This window comes from Hippocampus zosterae, chromosome 9 (genome assembly GCF_025434085.1).
Source record: "Hippocampus zosterae strain Florida chromosome 9, ASM2543408v3, whole genome shotgun sequence".
Classification (NCBI taxonomy): Eukaryota; Metazoa; Chordata; class Actinopteri; order Syngnathiformes; family Syngnathidae; genus Hippocampus; species Hippocampus zosterae.
In genome coordinates, this window is record NC_067459.1 from 21,242,002 (window position 1) to 21,268,577 (window position 26,576).

General features: G+C 49.7%; 5 protein-coding genes across 6 annotated transcripts in view; 3 read left to right on the forward strand and 2 right to left on the reverse strand.

The window, feature by feature from the left end:
* tsen2 (TSEN2 tRNA splicing endonuclease subunit) overlaps positions 1 to 26,576 on the forward strand; it is a 122,338-nt gene that overhangs the window by 244 nt on the left and 95,518 nt on the right. The window lies entirely within an intron of this gene.
* On the reverse strand, positions 25 to 3,114 carry oser1 (oxidative stress responsive serine-rich 1). Of its 2 annotated transcripts, none has more exons than XM_052076128.1 (4): positions 2,775 to 3,114; positions 1,396 to 1,496; positions 1,218 to 1,319; positions 25 to 764 (listed from the first exon to the last, which is right to left on the reverse strand). In XM_052076128.1, exons 2-4 carry the CDS (start codon positions 1,470 to 1,472, stop codon positions 89 to 91), a joined length of 855 nt encoding a protein of 284 aa, XP_051932088.1. In that variant the 5' UTR covers positions 1,473 to 1,496; positions 2,775 to 3,114; the 3' UTR covers positions 25 to 88. The 2 variants fall into 2 exon arrangements, with proteins under 2 accessions (XP_051932088.1, XP_051932087.1); XM_052076127.1 differs by having other exon boundaries at positions 25 to 767; positions 2,775 to 3,113.
* manf (mesencephalic astrocyte-derived neurotrophic factor) lies at positions 3,714 to 7,231 on the forward strand. The gene is made up of 4 exons (XM_052076147.1): positions 3,714 to 3,958; positions 5,142 to 5,269; positions 5,381 to 5,522; positions 6,829 to 7,231. The coding sequence occupies exons 1-4, from the start codon at positions 3,871 to 3,873 to the stop codon at positions 7,011 to 7,013; spliced, it is 543 nt and encodes a 180-aa protein (XP_051932107.1). The 5' UTR covers positions 3,714 to 3,870; the 3' UTR covers positions 7,014 to 7,231.
* Positions 9,170 to 11,914, forward strand: rbm15b (RNA binding motif protein 15B). The gene has a single exon (XM_052076069.1). The coding sequence runs from the start codon at positions 9,320 to 9,322 to the stop codon at positions 11,615 to 11,617; it is 2,298 nt and encodes a 765-aa protein (XP_051932029.1). The 5' UTR covers positions 9,170 to 9,319; the 3' UTR covers positions 11,618 to 11,914.
* On the reverse strand, positions 14,376 to 25,347 carry dag1 (dystroglycan 1). The gene is made up of 5 exons (XM_052076068.1): positions 25,031 to 25,347; positions 19,995 to 20,396; positions 17,785 to 18,249; positions 16,727 to 17,547; positions 14,376 to 16,211 (listed from the first exon to the last, which is right to left on the reverse strand). The coding sequence occupies exons 2-5, from the start codon at positions 20,262 to 20,264 to the stop codon at positions 15,200 to 15,202; spliced, it is 2,568 nt and encodes an 855-aa protein (XP_051932028.1). The 5' UTR covers positions 20,265 to 20,396; positions 25,031 to 25,347; the 3' UTR covers positions 14,376 to 15,199.

A 26,576-nucleotide genomic window follows, 5' to 3' on the forward strand; every position in this document is an offset into this window, starting at 1 on the left:
ATTTTTCTATTCAAAAAAGGCATCTTCCAAATATTGAACTTTATTGAAGCAGGAAAGGGATGAAGATCACATTGGCGTGCACATACACTCACGTGTACATCATCTCAGCCATGTGCGACATTTTCTTCGGTATGTAGAGGTAGAACTCCATGTAGCCGGCCAGGTCCTCCATGGTGACGTCATCGACCGAGACCAGCGCCTGCGAAGAACACGAGCGAGTGGAGGCCGGCGAGTGGGCAAGGCCGGCAGTCCTGGTGGGCGGGGCCCGGGGTCCCCCGCGCCTCTCGCACTCCGAGATGACGTTGCGCAGTCCCGTGAAGGAGTACGCTCCCGTGCCGGACCAAGCACCCGTTTTGAATGCACAGCAACAGGGGGCCGCGCCGCCGCTCGCTCCCTCCCGGGCCTTCGGGTCGCCGTCTGTGTGTGAGCAAGCACACAAGCCACTGCAACCAGGGCGCTTGGACAAAAGTCCAAAGTCTGGCGTGTCGGCGTCATCCTTTTCGCGGGCGGTTCCTGAGCTGCTCTGGTCCTTCCCGGGAAGCTCAGATGGGGGGACGGTGGCCGACAGTCGATGCGGAGCAGCCCCGGTGGGCACCGCCCCAAAGCCGCCAGAGGATGCAGGGCTGAGCTCAGTGCACTTCTTTAGGACTCCCGCAGGGGGCGGTGTGGCAGAATAGGTGAACCTCGGTGGGTGCAGGATGGGCGATTTAGAGCGCCGCCGCCGCTGCGTCCGACTGGCTCCTCGCGATGCCTTCCTCATGCAGCTGCTGAAACAAAAAGTCAGTCAGGATCTACCTTCGCAAAGGAAACCCGTCTTTTCAGAAAGTACCAATCGGGATCCTTTTCCACTTGACTTGTCCAAAAACCTCAGGGGCCGATTTCAAAGTAAATTGCATTAAGGGACCCCAAAATATAATTGAGAGTATTCAGTAGATACTTTTTTAAATTAATCAACTGATTAATCGGTCATCAGAATTTGTTCTGCCAAATATAGGCATCGGCCTCAAACGGTCCATATGGATGGGGCCCTCGTGTACAGTGAGGTGGCCATTTTGTAGCGCTGTCAGAATGCATTTTGACGAGTTAATGATTGCCAAGGAATTCACGTGCATCAAAGTGATTTTGAGTGGTACTATTCAGGTCCACTTTATGAAAAAGGCACACTGGTCAAAGGAGTCAGGAATAATTGTAAACGCCTTCCACACATGTCCACTCACCCGTGCCAGTTGTCCTTGGACGCTCCGTGTTTGGCCTTAGAAGGGCCAGGGTCCCTTGCTGTCACTCGAGGAGATTCGGGCACACCAGTCGCCGCGAGTGAACTGCACACACAAAAAAAGTGTGCGTCAGCATCCGCTCGCTAGCAGCGCGGACATCGTATGGAAGGACGGGTCGTACCTGTCGGCATCCACTCGCAGCTTCTTGAAGGCCGTCTGGAGCGTTTCTTCTTCATGCTCCGGACCGCCTGCTGCCATGCTGGACCCAGGCCAGACCCCCCACTGACAAACAAACGCAACAGTTTGAACAGGGCCAACAAGGAGGCTCACCACTCTGGACTTGGCTTACATTACATGAACAGGCAATAGCAGCAAGAGGTTGAAACGAGTCAATCATGCGACATTATATTTTCTGTGCTTTGCTTAGGTTGTTTTACGCCAGGGCATGCTAACATTTGCCCGATGGGGGGGCAGAAGTGGAAAATGCAGGTCCAGAAAGTCAAAACCCTGCCACCGTTTGGCTTTAGCCACAGGAGCTTCTGCTCAACTGCCAGATAAATTAGCTTGTTTACCCACCAGTTGAGTAGAAGCACTTGTGGCGAAAGCCAAACGGTGGCATGGTTTTTACTTTCTTTGCCACTTCTCGTGGGGACAGAATACACCATCAAATGCAATTTTACAATTGTGTCCACTCGAGGGCGCAGTTTGTGAAATTGGCAGCTCCTCAGGAATTTACACCTGGTCTTTCCGCAATTGAGAAGGCGAAATGATGCCAAGTGTTACCAGTAAAGGACGCCAACTTGGCAGAAAAGGCTGCACTGTCGGAGTTAAAAACTGTAGCGCTATGCCAAAATGTCAGTCAACTGCGTGAGTAGTCAGGCTGATGAATAAAAAATAACAATAATAATAATAATAATAATTAAATGATGTGAAGGAAAATTGTAAATAGTACTGCGATTTATCCATTTGTGTTCATATTGCATTTAATTGAAAGATGTTTGTTGTTTTTTTCTCTTTCTCCTTTCTTCTTTCTACATACATTCTTGCTGCTGGAGGCTGTAAATTTCCCCAGTGTGGGAAGAATAAAGGATATCTCATCTTATCTTAGTAAAGGGGTCGCTTTGATGTAATCTTTCTGTGCCTTTTTGTACATTACCACAACGGATTTGGATCCATGCGGACTAGCGGTGCCCAGCTGAGTTCAAATTGGAATAACTGTGGCCCCTGAACTCATACCTGCTTCATAAGCTCACGAACTTGTGTCCATTTGAGTGGCGTAATCGAGCCACTGACGTCACGTTGCGCCATGACGCTGCAAAAACTACGAGCTAGGTAGCAAAACCATTGTTCTGACTGAAGGAAAGACGTCGGATTTTTAGGCTAACCTTGAACAATGCATCTCGTCTTGTGTTGGACGAGCAGAGGGCCACGAAAACTAGCAAAGTGTTTGCTAATAGCCGCCTGCCGCCACCACCAGGGCTAATGTTAGCCGCTAATCGGCTACCAAATGAGCGAGGCGAAGGCTTGCTGACGACAACAAGGAGGAAAGCAAAGACTTACACTTCTTCACAAATTCCACGCGGCAACGGCCGGATCCAGAGCACGCATAGAGGCCGCCGAGCCCGCCGAGGACGGCGGTCGCTCACACTCGGCGGCTGACGAGCCTAGCGAGGCTAACGACGCCACTGGCTACTTCGTGCATCAACACCACACTGAAAAGAAAACAAACTCATGTGCGTCACCTGTCCACTGACGTCAAGTGAACGCGACGAAGAGAAGAAAACAAATAATACGACTAATAATCACAAACTATTCGCCCGCCGTCGCCGTCTATCGTGAGTGCGCTCGTAAACTGCAACAGCCTACCGATGTCACACAAAAACAAACTGAACGCTGACGTCACGGGCCACAAGTGACCACGTGACACCGTTCACGCTTTATGATGTTCTGGAGAGATCAATGGTTCGATTCCGGCCTCTGGCCTTCCCGTGTGGAGTTTGTGTGTGTGTATGTATTCTTCATTATCTGGATGTAAGATATCCAAAAAGCTGTACATGTGATTAATTAATTACGGCAAACTGTAAAATGTATCTGACTTTATACAGCATCCTTTTTGTTGTTCATATTTATTTTATTTGACTTTAATATTGTTATATTATATATTAATAATTATATAATATATAATATATATAATATGGTTATTTAATATTGTGACCCCCCCAACGTGGTTTGAGATTTTAAAAATATATATTTCTTGTCTCGATTCCAGTTTTCTTACGTACTCTTCATTTTTTCTTTTTTTTATATAAAGTTAAAAAAACACTTCGAGCAAGCGTGTCACTCGTTTCCATCTGTACAGTGTGCTGGTCCAATCACATGGCGCCAACTGGACGTTGTACCCGGGCCGTCTGGTCTTCGTCCAATCAGGGCAAAGCGCGGGGAGGGAATCGTTGAGTGTCGCTGCTGTCAACCAATGACAAGCCGAGACTGTACTTGACGTTCGCCTAACTCGCGTGTTAGTTACCGGCGGCAGCGAGTGACAACGAGTCTTACGCTAAGCTAAGTCAGGCTAGACAAACTAGGCAAAGACTCAAGTTGGTTCTGGGGCGGCGAGCGTGAAATTGACATTTTTGATTCGCACGCTAGAGAAGCTCAAATGTTGATTTCTGGCGGCGTGTCGGCGGCTGTGCTGCTCGCGGCGGTGCTGGCGTCCAGCGAGGCGCTCAAGGAAGGAGAATGCGAAGGTAAGCTGGAGCCTGGCGGCCGGCTAACGTTTGCTCAGGCGACTCCAATCCAAAAAGTCCAAATAACTCCTGGAAATCTGAATCAAATCAGCCATGCTCGTTTGGATAATGAAGAGGAACATACCAATGTCATAATTTAATTGCGAATTGAAAGTGTTAAGTGTAAGCGTTGTGTTTCCTTCAGTTTGTGCGGCGTTTTAAATGATGAGCATAACTCGCATACAATCAAATTGTCCTTTGTTGCGTAACCTCTCTTAAATCACGGCACATGATTATATTTTGGAAAACTCACGGCAAACTCCCTTGAAGTAAAGTGATGTGTCGGGCGACACCCCCTGAGCTCAGCACCCCCCCCCCCCCCATTCTGCAAGGTAAAACGCAGACACTCATTTAGACTCAACAAGAAGGATCTCTGAGAAGGAGCACGCATAGGTGCAGGGGACCCCCTTTTTGGATGCTGAGCAGGCACCATTCATTTACGACATGGTATGATGCAAATACTGTTCTGGCTAAAGTGACATGGGAGTCCATTTCATGGTTAACTGAACTTTCACTTCTATTACACTTTCAAATTGAGGTTCTCAACGCTCTTGAACACTGTCTCCTCATTTGACATGACGACGCAGCATCAGGAGCAAATGGGAGGGGATCAGTATCTTTCTCAAGGACACTTGGTCATGGTCACAAGGGTTGTTGACAACTGAGCACACCTTCGGGTTGGTAGCCGACCACCCTAACAGCCGAGCCATGCCAGCCCATTTAATGAGATGAAGTAGTGCCGATGGACACCTTGGAGAAAGGGGTTCTTCTCAAGACCCAGCCCGCTAAGTCGATGTACAGTCATCCTTAGTGATGCCTCTGGGGAGCGGTCCACATCAGGTCTTGTCCCTTTTGGTTGGTGCAAAATCCAAACCGCCTGAGCGTCAAACATCACCTTGCTCCCTCATCCAGCAGATGAGGAAAGGGGTAAAAGTTCGAAGAAGTGGCAGAAAAACAGACCTACCAAGATGTACTAAATGACCGCATATACATATAAAGCCTAAGTCAAGATATATGCCAAAAATATATCTACGGAAATAATGATGATTTGGCGAATGGACGTACTTGGTGTGAAAGCTGGGCTTGTTCAACATTTTTTGCCAATTTTGTGGACGAATGTTACAGAGCAAAATTTTTGTTGCAGTGTGTGTGACGTTTTTGGGCAAGTTCTACAAAACGCTTCAGGAGGACAAAGTGGAAATGAAAAGCGACAATGTGGAGAAGGCGCTCCTCAAGAGCTGCAGCGCCGCCAAAGGCAAAGAAAATCGATTTGTAAGCCCCCACACAAATGTTGACCCCCTCCTTGCCGGTGCCGCTGTTGCCTTCTAACGAGGGGACGTGCGTTTTGTGTGTTTTGTGTGTGGCGTACGCATGTGAGTGCAGTGCTACTACATTGGTGCGACCAGCGATGCCGCCACGAAGATGATCAACGAGGTGTCCAAGCCGCTCAGCTATCACGTCCCAGTTGACAAAATCTGCGAGAAGCTGAAGAAGAAAGACAGCCAAATCTGTGAACTGCGATACGGTGACTGCCACTTACACTTTCTCCCCCACTTCCATTCGTGCCTGGGCGCAAATGACACTCCGGATAGTTTGGCATTCTTCACTAGTTATATTTAATTAATTTTTTTCTTGTGACTTTTTCTTTGTTTTAATTCGGTTTTCAAAAGAGATTGTTAGTTTCCATTTCTGGGGAAAATAATTGTTTTATTAGAGCAGGGCACGTCCTGCCATTAACTCTCCTCTCACCTCAATGTTTCTCTGAGCTCAACAGTACGACACTAATACCTAGAGCAGGGGTGTCCAAACTTTTTGCCAAGGGGGCCAGATTTTATGTAGTAAAATGTCGGGGGGGCCGACCTTGGCTGACATTCTTTACATTGAACAACAATATTGTTCAACACATTTTAGTAAGCCAGTCTGTTTCACATTTCCATTTTTATTTTAGTTTCAACAATCTTAAGAATTTCTTTTGGTTCATTTGAAACAGGTATATCACATGCAACTGCTTATTCACTTGACTTTGTCTTAAACAGAAGTCTCCTGAGTGCAAATTGATTGATTTGGAACATAAAATGTATCACCATGACTTTTCAATAGTCACAAAACCTTTGACTCGAACAACAGGGAAATGAACAAGCAATACACATATCCACAACTGCAAGGATCATTTGAAATATGACATATCAGTCAATATAAACACGGAGTGATGTCTTGTTAACTCGTGAGTGATGCCCTCTAGTGTCTAAATGCTATTACTCATTTAGTGAATGCTATTACTCATTTAGCCACTAGAGGGAAGCAGTACTCTATGAAACATCACTCACCAGTCTACGAGACCGCAGTCAATGCAACACGTGTTCCATTGCGCCCAACCTGCGGGCCAGACGGCACTGATTTTATGACGGGGGCCGAGGGCCGGATGAAATTCAACCGCGGGCCGGATTTGGCCCCCGGGCCGGACTTTGGACATGCCTGACCTAGAGCATATATGAATGTGAGCACTGTTCTACTTGGTGTACACGTTGTTGCCGCGCCATTTCAATCTGCTGCTTAAAGATGCTGATTAGCACAAGCATCAAGCTAGCGGCACGCAAGGCTAAGCCATGAGCTTGTGTGAAATAGCCAAGGGGTCTTTGATTTCGAGTCACTTTCAACAAGCATCGTAAAGTGTTTTTCTGAAGAATATTTTTACTAATTGGACCAGCTGCCATTGATTGGAAAGTTTTTATCTTGAACAAAAGTCACTACTCTCTTGCTTTCATTATTTCAGTCCTTTTAGTGTCCGTCTGTAATATGTGTAAAACATCTTTTTGTGTGTGAATGTGCAGACAAACAAGTGGACCTGAGCTCGGTGGACCTGAAGAAACTGAAGGTCAAGGATCTGAAGAAGATTTTGGAAGAGTGGGGCGAGTCGTGCAAAGGCTGCGCCGAAAAGTCCGACTTCATCCGGAAGATCACAGAGCTGATGCCCAAGTACGCACCCGCCGCCGCCAGCTCACGGACTGACCTCTGATCAGCGAGGTGCGGCTGACCCGCTGGCAGGCGCCTGCGTCACGGGGCGCTATGCCATGCTGTGCCGTGCATGTGTGCCGTTTCTTCTTTCCATGAGACTCACTCAGGATGCCGACAGGCGGACATTTGGTTCCACCCGCTCTCCGGCCGCAGGGCTGCCATCACTTCCTGTTTCTGACTTGATGTTTGTGTTTGTATTAAAGCCGTGTTTCCCAAACACTTCAGTGCGGTGCTTGTCAAACGAGGCTGCGCAAAATATGAAAATGATCTTGTACCATTTTTCAGAGGTGTAAAGTTGCATATGGCAAAGGGGTGCCAAGGAACGTTCCCAAAAGCCATTACTCCTCCGTATGTCAGCTTTTAGTCAATTACAAACGTAATTCCAATTCTGTTAATGTTGTGTTAAAGACAATACAATGATTTGCAAAGCATATTCAACCTATATTTTAATACACCACAAAGACGAGATATATGATGCTCAAACGGATAAAACTTAGTTTTTTAGTAAATAATCATGAACTTGGAATTTTATGGCTACAACATGTTCCAAAAAAAGTTGGCACATGTGGTAAAAAATAATTAGGGATTTCATCATCGATGGTCCATGACATAATCAAAAGGTTCAGAGAATCTGGAGAAATTACCGCATGTAAGCGACAAAGCAAATACACTTGCTTTGCAAATCATTGCATTCTGTATTTATGGTGAACGCAACACCCAGCTTGATTGGAATTGGGTTTGAAAAAGCCATGTATCAAAACACGTACCCGGCCGGCCTTCTCAAATAAATTGGTGTCTTTTTCCGAAAGAAAAAGGGATTTTATAACGCTCATAACCTCTGGTTGGGGGGTACAGTGGTTGACTGGTTAGTATGTCGGCCTCATAGTGCAGAGGTGCAGGGTTCGGTTCCGGCTCTGGCCTTCCTTCCTGCGTGGAGTTTGCATGTTCTGCCCGTGCCTGCGTGGGTTCGATTGGCTGGCAGCCAGTACAGGGTGCCCCCCGCCCCCGCCTACTGCACAATTATGGCTGGGTTAGGCTCCAGCATGCCCGCGACCCTCATGGGGAGAAGCGTATTATAAAATGGATAACTTGTTTCTTCCTCGACCACAAACGGTGCTTTGATTTCTTTTTTTCTTTTTCTGAGACCCCTGTTTTTAGACACTCGCAATGTGTCATATAGGAGAAATAAGATGTTTTGGATGTGATGACGTTGTTACTCATTGATTTTCAAATAATTGTACAGCTCTCTTGGAGAAAAACATGGCTGTCTGAGTTGTCATAGCATTACACCTTTGCCACTTGGGCAAGTTCCGTGACCTGGATGACAAATAGCAACAATAAATCTATCTTGGTTCATCGATCTTCGCCAGTGACGGCGACAGGAAGAACAAATTAAATGATCTTGCAGTAAATGGTAAAGGGAACAGTCCAATAGATTACTTGTATTTTACATTTCATCTTGTGGCAGTCGTCACAATTTAGGTAATAACCAGCAATGTCAGAACACAGGTCAGAAATAGACATAAGGGAACATACTTCATTACTTTGTGACAAAGATGAATACTTATGAATGAATATTTACCATAGCTTCAATGTTTCTTAGAGAGACAGTAGTGGAACTTGTGGATTTGTTCGATTGGATAAATTAGGATGTCTGATTGAATGTTTTTTTTAAAACTTTATTTTTATGGACAAAATATTCAACCTGGCACTTCAATAACATTTTGTCAATTTAACAAGAAACGAGAACAAAAACAACAACAGGTACATAAAATCAAGACATTCCAATTCAAACATCAAAATGTTTACACATTAACATTTCAGTATATGTATGTAAAAATTGTTGACAGACTTCAAATAAACAACTTTGAGTACATGTCAAAAATGTTGACCTTTTTTATCTATAAATTTGAGAGACTTAATGTAACAATGTCAAGTTTAAAAAACCGTAAAGCAGGTAGTACTCTTTACAGATTTGGCTTTGTGAATAAAATTTGTCCGGCTGTATGACGAGGTCTGGCCCTGCGTGATGACGTCACGCCTCCCGTTCGCCCCCGCCTCCAAACGTTGCAGGCGCACATTCCTATTGTCCAAGATGGCGACGGCGTTGTCGTTGCACCTCTCCCGTCGCTGACGGGCGGACATGTTTACTTTTTCCAGCCTCTCTTGGCTTTGTCGAGGGGCAAACGCACGTCGCCGCCGCGGCGGGGCGGAAGTGGCTCTTTAGCCAAACCTGCTGGAGACTAATACACCAAGGATTATTGCCGCTGGAAGAGATCCGTCCCCCTCGTCGTCCTTCCCGCCGACATGAAGCGGCAGGCAGCCAGGGAGAGTTCGCCTCCTCTTCCTCCGTCGTCCTCCAGGGCGGCCGCCAAGCGACTCCGGGAGAGGGACCGAGAGAGCGGCCGCCGGGAGGAGCTCGCCCCACCGCCGCTGGGTCTGCTACTGGCGGACAGCCGCGGCGGACACCGCCGGAGGAGCCGCAGCCGGGAGCGGGACAAGGCGGCTGCGACGGCCGGACTGCGGCCCCCAGCCAGGGACTACAAGACACTGCTAATCAGCAACGTAAGCCCGCAGGTACCCGATGACGACCTGGAGGACGCCCTCTTCCACGAGTTCAAGAGGTTCGGCGATGTCAGCGTCAAACTGTCACACACGCCGGAACTGGGCCGCATCGCCTATGTCAACTTCCGTCACCCGGAGGACGCGAAAGAAGCGCGCCACGCCAAAACGTCTCGGCTACTCCTGGCCGAGCGGCCCCTCAAAATCGAGCCCGTGTACGTGCGTAGGAGGAGTGTCACGCCTCCCGACGTCACCTACCTGGCCGCCGTGCGCGCGCACGCCCATGCCACGCACGTCTCCTACCCACCCTACCGCCAGAGGTCACTGTCGCCGCCAGGACCTTCGCTCAGCCTGCGTGAGCTGCGCGCACGCCACTACGCCCTGGAAAGCCTGAGCCGCGAGCGCCTGCTGGACTATTACGGGATGCTGGATGACAGGGGGCGTCCCTATGGCCTGCCGCCAGTCCCTCAGCCACCGCCGCCTGATGATCTGAAACCCGAAGATGACCAGCGTGCCACAAGCAACCTTTTCATCGGCAACCTGGACGGCGGGGTCACAGAGGCCGAGTTGAGACACGGCTTCGACAAGTACGGCGCCATCGAGGATGTGGTCATCAAAAGGCCGGCACGAGGCCAGGGCGGCGCCTACGCTTTTGTCAAGTTCCAGAACCTGGACATGGCCCACCGCGCTAAGGTGGCCATGCAAGGCCGCCTGGTGGGTGGTCATCCCGTCAAGATTGGCTATGGCAAAGCCAACCCGACCACGCGCCTGTGGGTGGGTGGCTTGGGACCAGCTAACTCACTGGCTGCCCTCGCTCGCGAGTTTGATCGCTTCGGGAGCATCCGCAACATTGACTACGTCAAGGGGGAGAGTTTTGCCTACGTCCAGTACGAAAGTCTGGATGCGGCGCAGGCAGCGTGCACACAGATGAGAGGCTTCCCTCTGGGCGGGGCCGATCGCCGCCTGCGCGTGGACTTCGCTAAAGTGGAAGAGACTGCCGCCCGCCCATTCGCACCCGTGCAGCTGCTGCCCCAGTACGACACACTGGCTGACGTCTTCGGCCGCCGCCGCAGCCTGGAGCGTGGAGTCAGGGAGCGCATGTCTCCGTCCTCGCAGAGGGAGCGCGACTTCGCCCCCAGCCCTCCACGGGGCCCGGAGAGGAGGCCGGGCCTTGTGGGGGCAGATGCCTTTGGGAGGAGCAGCAGGGGCCGGAGTCGCAGCAGGGAGCGCTGGCTGAAGGACCGCGAGGAGAGGCGGGGCCGGAGGCGGAGCCGCAGTCTGTCAGCCGAGCGCGAGAAGGGACGTGGCCGCGCACGGACGTCGCCCGACCTCAGCCCTGACCGCGCCCGCATCCGGGCGCCCGACTCCACCACGGAGCCACGTGATCACACGCCCGACGCCAAGGAGGCCGAGTCTCCGACTGCTCGCCACCGCACTAGCAAACAGGCGGACGCCCATCACCACCGCAACAGCGAGGCAGGAGCCTCGCCCCCCATACCTGCTGGTGCACCTCCGCTGAGCCCCGGCTCGCTGTCGGAGTTTGCAGCTGCGTCACTAACTAAATGTTGGCGCGGAGTGTTTGCACTAAAGAACAGCAGCTTCCCGGCCCAACTGTACCTGCTGGAAGGCGGCGCCCCTTTCTTTAGTGCCATAATGCGGCGCAATGGCGAGCCGCTAAAGATTGCTCAGCGACTCCGCATGGACCAGAGCCGCCTGGATGAGGTGGCACGGCGCGTGAAGGCGGGTCGCCCCGATGCATTCGCTGTGCTGCTGGCCCTCCAGGGACCTGTGGACCGGCAGGCTGGTGCTCCTGAGGCGGGGCTCCAGGTACGCCTTTTGCGTCACCTGGTGGCCTACCTGCGCAACAAGGAGGCCGCGGGTGTGGTCAGCCTGCCAGGCGCAAAGGAAGGCGGCCCTGGCGCCATGCTTTATGCCTTCCCACCGGGCGATTTCTCGGTGCAGTACCTACAGGCGGCCAAGAGGGCAGCCACGCGTCTGGACGAGGAGCACATGGTGGTGGTGGTGGTCAATGACACTAACTGACTTCAAGGGGTTGTCCTGACTCCCAACTGTGATGCGCTCCAACTTTAAAAAAAAAAAAGAAGAAGCTCCGCCCTCCTTCATGAATAATTAGTTAGTGTGTTGTGTCTCTTTTAACACTACAAAATATCTTTGAATGTTTCATACTTTTTTGCTTTCAAATGTGATTTGAAGTAGGAAGTCAAAATGTGAGATGGTGAAAATATTGTTTCCCTGGTAATGTTTTTAAAGGACTATTTCTCTTTTTTATGTATTTTGTTTTTAACATATGTTCTCATGTTAAAGAAAATGGTAACTCTTTATGGCATCTTTTTTTTTTTTTTTACTACACAACACAACCATTATATCATGAGCTACATGCTAACATTAAGCACGATCGTCCGGGTGTCTGTCCCTCCCTTAGTCCAACCGGTCTCTGAACTGCTCACCCACACTGTCAAGTCGAAATTTTCCCATCATCCATAACAAACAACTGTGCCATTTTGTGCCATACTAATTGCCCTCCCAACAAACACCACATTGTATTATTTGACATGCTAATCCACCTACTTATGCTCGCTTTGCTGGTCTACATCCTAAAATTCACCATGCTAGTCTGGATGTAAAGAAGGGTGAGTTTTAGCCCGAGCCACATTTATCCACATGCTAACCAACCTGTGACATTTGTATGGTTTGCTAATTCACATGCTGCAGATAAAATAATGTAGCATTAGCAATCCAAACAAACATACAACATTGTTGGCCACCCTTATCCACAGGTATTTTTGAAAGACCATGCTAACATTAGCCATGCTAGTTCACGTTAATCAATAACCGCAAGAGTCCACTAATAAACTAATATAATATAAATACAATAGTTTAACATTACCATGGCATCAGTTGTACTAATTCACAGACGAACAAAGAGCATTCTAGTAGCAGTAGTATAAAATCTCAGGATTTAAGGTAGATTCGATGTTCATTTAGAAAATTCTGAAAAGTGGGGGTACATTTTTTAAATTGAAAAACAAAACAGCCATAGACGGAAGGAGCCCACCCTTGAAGGGTGTGGTCAATTGAGTCTGAATGCGTGTGTGCGCGTGTTCGTCTTTTCTCGGAAACCCTAAAATATCCAAAAAGGGGATTCATGACATTGTTTCGCCAGCAGATGGCGCCATGTGACAGGAAGATGAGCAATACACGAGTAGAGGTCCATTAGACAAAAATTACACGTGCATCTATTTTCCAATCGGTTTATGCTCACAAGAATCGCGGGCGTGCTGGAGTTGAGCCCAGCAATCATCGGAGAACATCCTCACAGGAAGGCCGTAGCCGAAATCGAACTCTGCACTGTGAAGCCAACGTGCTACCCAGTCGATCATCGTGACGCGCGCATGTGCAACGACAGTGGGACCTCAACGTTGGTTGTGTACAGTATTGAATTTGCTAAGATGACGACTACGATTGTGATTATTATGGGGTGTCATTGCTTGGTGTTTATCGATTGTGATTCTGGTGATTAGAGGAGCTCGGTGCTGGCATTTATGATGAACGTGACACAGATAGCCACAAATTGTACTCAAGAGTTTTATTATTTGAGAAAAAATGGACTCAAGTACCGTACAAGTTGAAAAGCGTTTCTTTAAATAATTACTCCTAATAATAATTACGTATTTCGGACGAAAACTACTTTTTTTTAAATTGTCGTATGGCCGTCAAAGAGACAGAATGCCAAGATCAGATACAGTATTTCAGCTTAAAGTTGAGCAGTAATTGTGAATTTAAATGACAAAAAAACGAACAAACTGCCACCAGTGTTCTCTGTTTCCACTTTGAACCCAGAGACTTTAGTTTGCGGTCATGTGACGGCCTGGTTCCCTCCGATTGGTTCAAATTGAGTCACGTGACTCGTTCACACCAAAACAAAAATCGCGCAACCAACAGTAACTTAATAAAAATAAAAGCGGTGCGCAAAATGGAGCTCAATGTAACGTTTAAAATATGCTAACCCTCCCCCCCTCTGACAGAAGTACTTTAGCGAAAGGAAAAGTATGTGGCTTTGCCCAAAATGACTCGAGTTCCTGAAGGTCGATGCGAGCGTTGGCGGCATTCATTCTTCTTGTCTGCATTCCCGCCAAAGGTCAGGCAGCGTTGGCGTCGCCGCGGCGACGACACGATCAACAGCAAATGGCTTTGTGGCGACCATCTTTGAGGCTAAGTGGGCGGAGCCCCTGCTCACAGCGCTTCGTTTTTCTGCTTGGGGACTTTCCTTTTCTTTCCCACTCGAGCGAGCGTGTTTTAGGAGAAAACGTGGTTAGAAATGAAAACCGCCTTCCAAATTATGCTTTTGATATGCTTATCAGATTTTCCAAAATCAGTACTCCATGCAAATGACACTCAGCGTTGTCATCACCCTTTCTAGAATAAATCAGATGTTCTTGAAGCCATGCCGCCCCCCCCCCCCCCCCGCCCCAATCCAAAAGGTCAAACGTACAGTGGCAAATGATTGTCAATATATTTCACAGTATGAAAGGCCATGGGCCTGTTCTAAAATGGAACACCAGTGAAGGAACATTGTAGCAAGTTATCATTAGAAAATATGAACACTGGCAGAGATGTATCGAAATAAGTTGTTGCATTTTGATATATATCTGATGAGTTATTGCGAGACAACATTCGTTCGAACAATAATAATACTGAAGCGTTTGCAATGCGCGTGGCATGAGATGTCAATCACTGCGTCTGTGTTGCATGGTGGGAAAAAGGGAGCGGATGCCAGCACTGTAGTAGCAAGTCGACTTTTATTGTGGAAAGCAAATGAAGCTTGTTAGCGTCATTATTGCAAAAAGTCCCTCAAACGTTTAAAGGAAGAGAAATGAAGCAAAAGGAGTCAATATCCCAAAAAACGCTCGCCGATTGTAGACAATCATCGTCATCTTTGCGCTTTTCGCCCAATCCTCAAAGAAAGCAAATTTGTATCAAAAGTCCTGAAAAACATGAAGACTTTACTGACTTCATCTGTCAACCGCTTAAGTAGAAAAATATTCCGGAAGTCAAACTTCATCATGATCCTAGCACCCGTGAATGACGCTGGTTAACGTTTGTGATGACAATTGTCTTTTTTTCGTCAACATTTTTGCTTCACACACGAAGGCAAACAAAAGCACATTCGTTGATTCGAACGTGACGAAACGGTTCATGTCAAATGGACCTTGGGATTACGGACGCTCGCGCATGCGTTACCGTGATGACCTGCTCCGCATACGCAAACACAGAACCACGCGGGCATACTCGCACACCTGCACACACACATGCGCATACACACGCACGCCTTGTACCTTGTTGTTAGAAAGCACCCGCGCAGAAAACAAAACGCTGGCGAAAAACGTGAAAAGCAAAACACCGGTAATGCGAGCACATGTCTCGCAAGGTTAGGTGTGCGGGGTCGTAGGTCACTTAGCATTCGGCTACAACAGTAGTCCTTAGCAGATGCCGATCCCCGCCCCCTCCCTGGTAAGCCCCTCCCCACAGTACCTGCCCTCGCCGTGGCACCGAGCGTCAGAACCTCAGCGGGAGCGCCACCTGATGGGGTGGGGCCGGCGGTTCTTAGGGCGGCACATAGGGTGGCGGCGAGCGGTACGGGGTCATGTTCTTGGGTCGCGAGCCTTTGCCCTCCTGGGGCGCGGCGAAGGGCGGCGGCGGCTGGTAGGGTGGGGCGTTGGGGTCGTCGTCTCGGAGCGCCGAATACTCGCCCAGGAGTTGGCGGTCGGGGGGCGTCGTCTCGGGCGGGTCGGCGTTGGGGTACTCGGGCGGCGGCAGGGGGGGCTTTTCCTCCAGCAGGATGAGCGGGGCGCCGGAGGAGGGCGGCGTCTTGGAGCCGTCCAGCTCGTCGGCAAAGATGATGGGCACGCCCTTCTTGATGAAGGTGGCCTGGTCCTCCAGGGTCAGTTTGCCCTTGCGCTTCTTCCGGTAGCAAATCATGGCCACGATTCCCGCCAGCAGCAATATGGCCGCCACCACCACAGCGGGTATGACGGTGTGCAAGTAGACGTCATCCGCACTCTGCCGGCCGGTCCCGAGGGCCGGGGTCACTGCGGCGGGCGGCGGAATCTCCGTCTCGCCTGGCGGGATGAAAGAGAAGGCCTGGCAGCTGGCCCGGCCCTTGGCCGTGACACCCAGGGGTCGGAAATCGGGCTCCATGGCACGGCGGAAATTGGGCGTGGGCCTGCCGTCGGCGTCGCCCAGCATGCGGCTCAGGCTCATGATGTCCTCCTTGGGGCAAGGTGCGTGCGGCAGGCTGCTGTTGGTCCACTCCACCAGGATGGAACCCTTGCTGATGTTCCTCAGGGTCACCGTGCTGCTGTTGCGCTCCCCCATGGCGGAGGCCAGCTTCCGGACCAGGAGGATCTTCTTGTGGATGTCGTTGGTGACCCGTCGTGGTTCTCCCTCCAGTCGCGCCGTGAACACCACCGGACTTTTGTCGTTGGCGGGCCAGCGATCCACGCGAACCTCGATGGCATCAATGGCGTTGAGGCCTCCTTTGTCGGTGGCCTGCACGAAGTACTCGTGCTTGCCGGCGTGATGCGCGTCAGGGAGGCCGTAAAGTAGCTGGCTGGTGCTGTCCGGAGGAACACAGACAAAAGGGAGATGACATCTCGATTAGAGTTGGGCGTCTCCCTTTCATGTCGCTCATTCACCTCACAGCATGTTGTCAAAGTCAAGGCCCGGGGGCCAGATCTGGCCCGCCACACCGTTTTGTGTGGCCCGCGAAAGCAAATGAAGCGTGTCAAGTTCCATGATGCTTGCTAAAGTCGGAACCAAAATTTCAAACTGTCATATGTAATCCACAATAACAGTCATTATTCTTGACTTCTGATTGTAAAACTACTTATTCGTTCAATTTATTGTGCGCCGTGCATGTAATATATGTGGAGTGGATCCAATATTTATATGGGTTCCCAAAATTCATAACAGCCCTCTGAGGGAAACCGTTACGAGAATGTGACCCACAACAAAAACGAGTTTGTATCGGAACAAAATTTAGAAGATCATACTCTTTATTTTATTCTGATGAGCTGTATCCTCGCATCTCTTTCCAAAAATACTTCAATAATAAAAGTAAGACCGAAGTACCTGTTGAACTGGATCCAGGAACCATCTTCCACCACTTCGTTGACGTTCTTCCTTAAGCTCAGCCGCAGCTTGTCGGTGGTTCCATCTTCTTTGTCAAAGAAAGTGTCCAAAGGGATCTTTACCTCAAAGTACGTTCCCACCAGAGCGTTCACTTGGTCGATGGGGTTACGCAAAACCGGTTTTTCATTGTACGGATCCGGAAGAGGCCCCGGCGAAGGTGTCGTGCGTCGAGATGGCTTGGCCGTGGTTGTCGTCGGCTCGCGAGGCGCCGCCGTGGTTTTGGGCCTTCTGGGCTTCTTGGTGGGTTTGCGTGTGGGTGCGGGGGCGGGCGGCGTGGCGGTGGCTTCCACGAAGATAGGCCGGGTTGCGGTCGGCTCGATGGGGATGGTGCTCGTGGTCTCCATCACCTTGGTGGGTTGAGGAGGCTCCGGGGTGGGCGTGTGGGCGACCGAGTCGCGGACTCGAATGGTGGGTTTACCCGGCAGTGGGACGGGACCGCGCACGGGCGGCGCTGAGCTTTGGGCGGGTGCTTCGATGGACGGAGACGATAGCGTCGGGACGATCCGGACGGGCGGTTCCGCCACAGATGACGGCGGGAGCGACGTTAGGACCGGCGTGGGCGTGTTGTTCAATTGGCGACGAACACGCTTGGCCACGTGCGGCTTTTTGTTGGCCACGTGCCAGCCCACCACGGGGTACCCCAGTTTGGCCGACATGACGCCTCCCTTAGCAGGACCCTCGACGTCGGACAGGTCCGGCATGCTGCTCTGGTCCAGCGCGCAGCCGAGCTTCCACGACAGCAGGGCGCCGTTCTCCACCACCTGGAAGAACAAATGCTGATCATAATCACCGCACTCCGCCTTGATTCTGGACCTGGGATTGTGGAAGAAATGGTGAAGGGGCTCAGTTTGCTACTTCCAACTGTCTCATCCATGTCTTAATTGAGCTATCTACGTACCCACGAAAATGTAGCCGCTATACTCGCTCAAGAATTCCAAGAGCGTTATAAAATGACTGCTGGACCAAACGTGGGAATCAAACCTCGGAATCAAACTGACCTTCTTAGCATTTCCAGGTCCAGCCATGAAGGCGGACATATCGAAGAGTCTGTTGTTCACGACTGGGACAACTCTCATGAAGGGGAGCTCCACCCCTGAGAAGCTCCTCATGTTGTCCAGCAGCGCCACCCTCTGGCGGGAGGTCATCTTGGTCAAGTCGGCATCCAGGATGACCGTCAACACAGTGACCGATTCCTCCGGGCCGCACGACCACGCTGACGGCTCACCGTCAGCGCCTCCCTGACTCGTGGCCGTTTGATGAGACTCCGCCTCGGAGGGATCGTCGGGGCGGACCTCGATGGAGAGGACCTCTGAGGAAGACCCGGACGAATGCGAGTTGTTGGCGACGCCAACCGATATGTAGTAGACACCTTTGTCCTCATCCAGTGGCAATCCTTGCAGTGTTCTGCGTGGTGCGTCCCAGTACAGCCAAGACGGAAGGACATCCTTCCCAGATTCGCAGATCTGAAAAGGATAAGCACTTTATTAGCATTATTAATATTATCCATTCACGCAATTAAATTAAGCACACACACACACGCACACACACACAGACTGTTGAAGTGTTGAAGAATGAAAAGAAGGAAGGAAGAGAGAGATAAAAATAGAGATATGCGGATGGAAGTGGGTAGAGTTGGGGGGCTGTTGGGGGGATTCCTGGCCTAGTACACTGCCGACAGTGGAAAATGTCAAAGAATGTTTAAGCAGTTTGGGTGACATCTTGTGTACAAATCTAAGACTAGTTCCTCTCTAAACTTATCAGAAAGGGTGGTCCTCACTCCTTATCTGGAGTTACCCGGACCTCACTAAAACAGTCAAACAGGAAGTTGTGTGTGTGTGTTTGTGTGTGTGTGTGTGTGTGTGAGAGAGAGACAGAGAGAGAAAGAGCGCATGTGTGTACACGTTGAACGTTGCCAATCGGACATAAAACACCAGAAAGTGATGACATCATCACATGGTATTGAAGGATATGAGTTGTCAATCAAGAGGGAGGTGCTCTATCCATCTTCATCCTCCCTTCCAGTTTGTGCTTGCTGATTTTGAGGGCTCCACTAGTATGTGTGCATATTATTACAGGGAGGGCCCAAACACACACACACACACACACACACACACACACACACACACACACACACAGCGCATGAGTCAGCGCACTTGCTATGTAATTATGGTCATTGCTGGCCGGGAGCTTTTAAAGACACACTCACACACTCGCATGCGCGCGCACGTGCGGGCTCGCTCAGATGGTCACATGGTTTGCGGCGAGCCATTCCGACCGCCAAACGCCGTCGAGGTAAGACAAGGCGCCCGATGATGTGCGGACCCCCGTTGCCTAGCAACCGCTTTTGGGACACGCTGGGTGCCAGCCAATCACAGATTTGCTTCCTGATGACCACCAGTGGCAAGTTATGATAAAAGCGTAATCATCTACAATGGATGAGGATGTAGCTTGATATTATATAAAAATAGGTACTTAATGGTTTTTTTTTTTTTTACAAAATACAACCATTTCATTAAATTATTTTTGGAATGCATTTACTTCACAAGCCAACTTAAGATTGGAATGCAGTTACTGTGAGTCAAGTTACTTTTCAAATATAGTCAATCATGAGTACAGTTACTATTGAAGTACAGTAATTTGATTCATCACTTTTACTTCACCAGCAAAGTTACTATAGGAATACAGTTACTCAATAGGTAAAGTTACATTTGAAATATGGGCTACTTAATGAGTAAAGTTACTTTTAGAATTGACCACTTTCATTTTGAAATTTTGGAAAATGGAAACTTAATGAGTGAAGCTACTTTTGGAGTGTAGTGTCTTCACTCAAGGGTACCTTTGTAATATGGCAACCCCAAAGTATATTTAGTATGTGCAAAATAATTGAATTCATGAAGTTATTTTTGGAATGCATTTGCTTCGCCGGTTACTTTTGCAATACAGGCACTTTACAAAGCAAGTTACTTTTGGAAGATGGTGTATCCGAGTACAATTACTTTTCAAATCGGGGTTACCTAAAAGGTAATGCTGCTTTTGAGCAGTGTGTACCACTACTTTATTTCCGCAGTTAGCTTTGGAATTGGAATCTCATTCCAAGCAAGGTTACTCTTGCTCCACAAGTACATTTTTGGCAGAATAATGGTCATTCCGAAGAAGGCGTCGCTGCTTTGAATCTGCTTTTTTGGAAACGAGCAAAGCGGCGGCTGACCTCCAGAAGACGCTCGTCCGTTCGCCCCGGTAATCGAAATCCGAAGACCCGCCCCACGGGCGCCCAGGCGTCGGGGAAATTGCGGTGGGCGGTGGCTGCGCCAGCGTCACGGGACACTTCCCGGAAGTCCCTCAGGAGCGACGAGCTCATGGACGCCTCCAGTTGGTTGGGCGCTGCACCTGGGTCCGCCTCCGCGTACGCGCCGCACGTTGCCGTAGCAAGCAGGGCTGCCAGCCCCGCCCACATCCCAACTCCGCCCAGGGAAAGCATACTCCTCACGCAGGGGGAGGGGCTTACACCCCACAGCAAACTGCTTGACTGGCTCCTCCTCTTCTGCCCCGCCGCTTGTCGGCGTCACTTCTTTTTATTCAGCAGGAAATCATGATGGGCGATGCCCATAACCTGAGAGGATGGCAGGACAAGTGAGATGAGATGACGTTTACACACACGCACACACACACACCCCTTGTCACAAACTCGCAGGCAAAATTCCACACCCGCACGCACAAACAAACCCAAACAAAGCCCCCACGACATCACTCGCACAGAAGCAAAAGGCCGCATTGAGCGGTCCGAGCCTTTTGAGTGCTCGTCTTTGTTAGCTAATCCGCCTCGGCTCTGCCCCTTCTCCACATTCCTTCCACAACGTCCTTTTTCACATTTTGTACAGCAAAAAAAGAAAAGAAAAGCTCGGAAGTCGATGAATTGTTAAGAAGTAATCTGATTACAACACTTCATTTGATGCTGTGAAACAATTAAGAACCCATTCATTCACTACTGCATGTGTGTGTGTGTGTGCGTGGGTTGTTATTCATACAACTCTCTAACTCCGGCCCCCACTGGTCATGGAGAACAAGGTGTGAGCTTTTGTTAGGTTTTTGGGGTGCGGCAGACACCCCGCTGATGCTTTCTTCTTCATGGACGCAGAAGTCCGCCGGACACAAAAGAGATTTTTGCCACAGGAATTTCCGGCAAACACAATCACAGCATGGACAAAAAAGATCTCCCCTGTCAATCATGACACAAGGTTTTTCTTTGTTGTCGCGTTCCAAACTTTACCAAGGAGATCAGTGACGCCTTCGACTCGGCTAGCAATGTTTCACGCCACACTGGCTCGTTTGCTTTCGTCGCACGAGCCCAAAATAAGCACACTAGCAATTAGCATGGTGACCAACATGCTAATAAACATGCTAGCCAACATGATACCGTGGCCCTTTGAGATACAAGCTGCAATCGGGTGTGTTTTGACTAATGAGCGCGGTCAGGAAGCTCATTCACTTCATATCTCAAGGCACCGCTTCAGCCAGTAACGCTGAACGAAGCTTTGCACGATGAAGACGATGATGCTGACATGATTAAAATCACAATGATGGGGAGGAGGAAGATGATGAACGAGGTCCGCTTTTGCTGGTGCAATGAAGCCCATCTGGTCACCGTGGCAACGCAGCCAGAAGCCATGGAGTTTGCCCCCTCCAACAACAACCCCAAGTCCACCCCTAGCGCCCCCCCCCATGACACTCCTTGCAAAAACAACTTTGGGAAGTTCACGGAGGCTTGAAAAAGATGACCCCAACAACCTCGTGTGGACTTTTCCAAGGAACCACAGCAAGATGTTTGTTTTTTCTGTTACTTGCCTTTTTCTTTTCTTTGCCCAAACAACTTCCTATCCCATCATGCTCGCTGCATGCAGGAAGGCCACGCCCCCTTACAAACTTGAAACACTACTACGGCCCTGTGCAAATACCCTCGGGGCACCCTACGCTCCTCAATCAAGTGCACACATAGTGGAAGTGCACAGTGCGGGTTACAAGATATAAGTCGCTAAATTGTCCCAATTCTGCATTTTTCGTATGCGCATAGGTGAACTTACATCTTCGATTGAAATTACACACGTACTAGTGACAAAATATGTAATAATTCAACACCTCAGATTGAAACTACTTTTTTTTTTTAATTGGCTGGATGTTGCCATTGTGTCGCTATTTTGGTCAAAGCCGCAATGAATTGTGAGTAATATGCATCGGCTGAGGGGCCATGGATGGCGTGCTCATGCCCAAGTATGGAACGAGGGCGCTAAAGGGGCCGGGCAACGGAGCACTTTGGAGAATTGGGACACCCGACACAGTCGCACCTCCAGGGTGCAAGTGCGAGTGCTTGGACAGGGCCAAACACACACACACACACAACTCTTCTTCTTCACACACACAGTTGAACCTGCATTCCACATGTGTGTACGTCATAATGCCCCCTACTGGAAGAATGTCAGAACAAACCGGTGGCTGCAATGTGAATGCGTGCGCGGGAGAGAGAGAGAGACATGTGTGCGTGTGTGTGTGTGTGTGTGTGTGTGTCGAATCCCACCCCTGCTGGCCTAACACATGACAAAGACACTTGTCCGCATTTCAGACCACCAGTAAGGACTTGACATGACGCATGCTGGCAGCTGTGGGTGGCTGTGTGCGTGTGTGTGTGTGTGTGTGTGTGTGTGTGTGTGTGTGTGTGTGTGTGGGCAGGATCTATCAATCAAGGCACCCTGACATTCTCAAATCCTTCACCTCCACGTGAGCACACATGCTCCATAACAGCAGGTTGTGAGCAACATGCCCCTTTTAGAGACAAACATCATTCCGGCCTTCTTTCCGCTTTGGTCACATGATCCCAAGCTCAGGTCACATGACCGCTTGAAGGAAAGCGGTGCTTGTTCCAACTTGCGAGTGTGCGTGTTTGGGTCGTCCATTGACACACAGGCGTGCGTACGTAGAGCTACTGATGTTGAATGTTACTTTTGACACGTCAACGTCCGACACTTGCTGCTGCCCCTTGTTTGCTGCCCGTCAACACCCGCGCACGAGCGCGGACGCACGCGCAAACACACGCAGACACACTTTGACTTGTGTGCGGTCGCCATGGGTACCGGGGCAGCACGCTGGGATGTTTGCGGGCAGGAAGAAAAAAAATTCCTCGGCAGCCTGAACACTGCCCAGCTCAATACTTTGCGGGGTGGGGGAATGCCACCGAATCACCCCTCCTTGCGGACGCCAGCTCTTTTCTTCGGGGAGCCGTAATGCTTTGTAATGTGGACAAAATTTAATGCTCTGACTTAAAGCAATGTGGTGTTTTTTTTTGTTAAACGGACATGAAATGAATGCAAATGCAAAAGTCCCTTCAAGTGGCTCGGATAATTACTTTTCTGAAGCCAATTTAACGAAGCAACTTTGGTTGATGTGTCGAGCATGAGTCGACCCACAAAAAAAAAAGCCTCAAGAAGCCATGAACCAAAAGACACAGCAGGTCGGCCATTTTAGTTTCAAGCGGAATAGCATCAAGGTTTGATGCCCCCTGTTAGCACCCCAGCGATTGTTTGGGTTTTTTTCCCCCCTTTAATTTAGCTCCTGAAGCCAGTGGCTTTACAATATAGAATTTGGTTGACATGTCTGTTCATGAGTTCATCCACAAAAAAAGCCTGCAAAGAAACAGAACGGCTTCCATTTTGTTTGGTTGTTTTTTAATGTGCCCATTTTAGGCTAATTTTGGCCAAGGCTTTTTTGGGTTTGTTGTTTTCTTTTTTTTTTTTTTCATTTAGCCCCTGAAGCTAGTTTGACTTAGCAACAAACAATTTGGTAGACATGTCAAACATGACTTGACCAACACTAAAACAAGTCTGAACAAAGCATCCTCAGAAAGACACAAAAGGTCTGCCCTTTTCTTTGGGTGCTGATATTTTCAGCTCGTCTATTAGCAGCACTCAACATGTCTGGATGTCGACGACGGACACAAAACCGTTGCTTGTGTTCAAGATGCCACTTAGCATGTTAGCATTTAGCAGCGAGAGTTCAACATTCCACAGGAGGAGTGACCTTCAACAGTTGCTGGGGACACCAGGGGAACATTCTAAGAGTCTGGCCAGAGGCCGGCAGAATTCCTCGCGTCGCGCCACCAAAGCGCTAACGCAAGCTAGCCAAAAACCCACTTGACAAAAAGCTCTGGGGCCGCACAGTAACAAGCATTTCTTGTTAAAACATTGTTAAATGTCTTGTTAAAACATTGCCCCAAAGTCACAAAGGCAACAAGGCTAACCACGGAAGAGTTCAGCTCAGCAAGCGGCAGCGTCTTTTGGCTTCCGACAGCTGGCAGGGCTCCAGGTTGCCCCTAACAGTAATACAGTAAAACTGAATGGAAACATTCCTGAACGTTTACACAAGTGGAGTTACAGTGTCTGCTCTTGAATTCTCAAATTGCTACACTAAAATTTAATGTTAGAGGCCACTGTATTCCGAATGACCAACAAAAAAAAAAAAGAAAAAAGTTAGTAGTCTGGAGCACTGGCAGCTTCTGTCGAATCTGCTAGTGCTCACCCAGATTTCATGTAAACACATTTGCCTCACGGTCGCACATTCACACATTTCCCTCATCCAAGTTTATACCTTATAAGCCAAGATTCCCTTTTCTCCCCGACTAAAAATAAACAAATAAAATGTGGAAGCCGTGATGACGTTTAAGAGCCAATTCGTGACATGAACGAGCGATTGTTCAGGTGCGTCAAAAGTTGAACAGTCAACACGCGCACGGCGGCGGTGTGCTCAGCTGTGTTGACCCGTCCTCATCCTCACACCCAGTGCGCGTGCGTGTGAACGATCACACGCCTTCTGACGAGACGTTCGCGCGCGCGTGTGCATGTAATGAGGTCACACATCAAGTTAGATTGGGACCCCTGCCGCCCTTCAGCCGGACAAAAATAACCCCGCGCACGCGCACGGAAGCACGCATGTTCCCTCGGTGCACCTGTTCATCTGGCGACCAAATACACGCGCACGCGCGCCCACACACACACACGATAGTGTACAAGGCGCGCGCGCACGATAGCGAGTCTATCATGTACGCGCACAGGCCGGTATGAAAGGAGGCTTCCCGGCTAAATGTCGTCTGTCTTTAGTGAACGGCGGCGAGTACGTGCACGAGCACTCTCCCTTCCAGCGGTGAGACGCGCGCGCGCGCGCGAGCACACGCGCTCAGACAACGCGCACGTCGACACTGACCGCCGTGAACGTTGTCGCTGTTTTCCTCTTGCGCTCTCCGGGCGAAGAAGGACAAGAAGAAGAAGATCACGAGCGCAGTCGTGGCTCCGTGGCGTCGCTTCAGGTCGGCGGCGTCGGGAGCGAACCTTCGGCGGTCCGGTCGGTCTTCGGAGCTTCCTGGCGGCAACGCGCGTTCGCGAATGTCGGCCGGCCGAGCTCCACAATGGAGCAATACATGCAGGGGCGGGGATAGTGGCGACGAGGGAGGGGCCACCGCGAGGGGGCTCCCCCTTACTTTCCACCCGCTTCCCCACTTCACCCTTTCCTCACTCTCCTTTCCTTGTTCGCTCCTCTCATTTTTTTCCCCCACTCTTCTTCCACGTCATGATTTCGACGCTGCATGCCTGCGTGCGTGACTACGCGATGACGTCATCTTCCGCCCTCCTTTTTCATTGATTTTGAATGACCGTGTTAGCACATTGTGTGAGTGCGCGCGCGCACGGGTGTGTGTGTGTGCGCGCACACAGCTCACTAGACTAAAAATTCACAAGACAGATCGACAAACAGTGCAGAAATGTAAAACCTGCAAAGTTGCGGCACTCACAGTGTGCCACTGTAAGTTTATCATTTAAGAGAAGTGTGCAGTTGCTACGGACACCAGAATGCATCCGTCCCAGCGCTGTCCTGCCTTTTAGGCCTTGTGGGCGTTGGGTGGAGGGCTCTGACTCCTGAAAAACACCCCTGGGCCGGCAGGTCAGAAGAACGCGACATCCAACATGCCTGCTCGGAATCTTTTCAGGTGTCGACTTGAAGAGGAATGTTAAACGACAAAAGGATGACAAAGAACGAGGTCACCTGAAGGTACTCCGCTAGCGGCAAGTGACGCAACGGGGTATCGATTATCTGCGCGGGTTAAGCCGTTTGCTTGTGAAATGTTTGAAAAAGCAAACATCTTTTGTCCGGGCTAACAGCAGAATCTTGCTTTTTAAAAAGCAAGGCTTCTCAGACTTGATCAACATCAAAATTCCACTTGTGAAGCTTGCAATTGCAATAAAATCTTAGCAGTACGAGTAGCATGCAGTTGTCAACTAGTCCAGTTTTGTGCTACTACTTGCGCTCGCTAATGGCAAAGCCATTCGTCGTAAGAAACAGTCGTTCCAACGAGCGCGCTGCGTTGGTTTGCTCAAGACGGACGACAAAGCGCCTTGTTGGATCTTAAAAAGCTGCGAAAGGGAATTTCGCAATTTGCATGTCAATCGCTGAGAGTAGATGTAATAGTGAGGCACACATAGAACGTAAAAAAAAAAAATGCCCCGGAAATTCAACCTCCATCGGCTAGTCTGCCGGCATTGCTGCTTTAGAGCACTTCGTTGTAGGCCGTGAGTGTGCGCATGTCACAAAGTGAGAGAGCAAGAGAGGCAATAGCAAGCGGTCTTATTTGGACAATCAGTCTGAACTTTCACTTACCGCTTTTGAGCGAGTGCCTCGTTGTTAAGGCGACATGAGAGCCTGCTGGGAAATAGTCCCGCCACCGGACGCTTCGTGCAGCTACATTTTTGTACAAAGG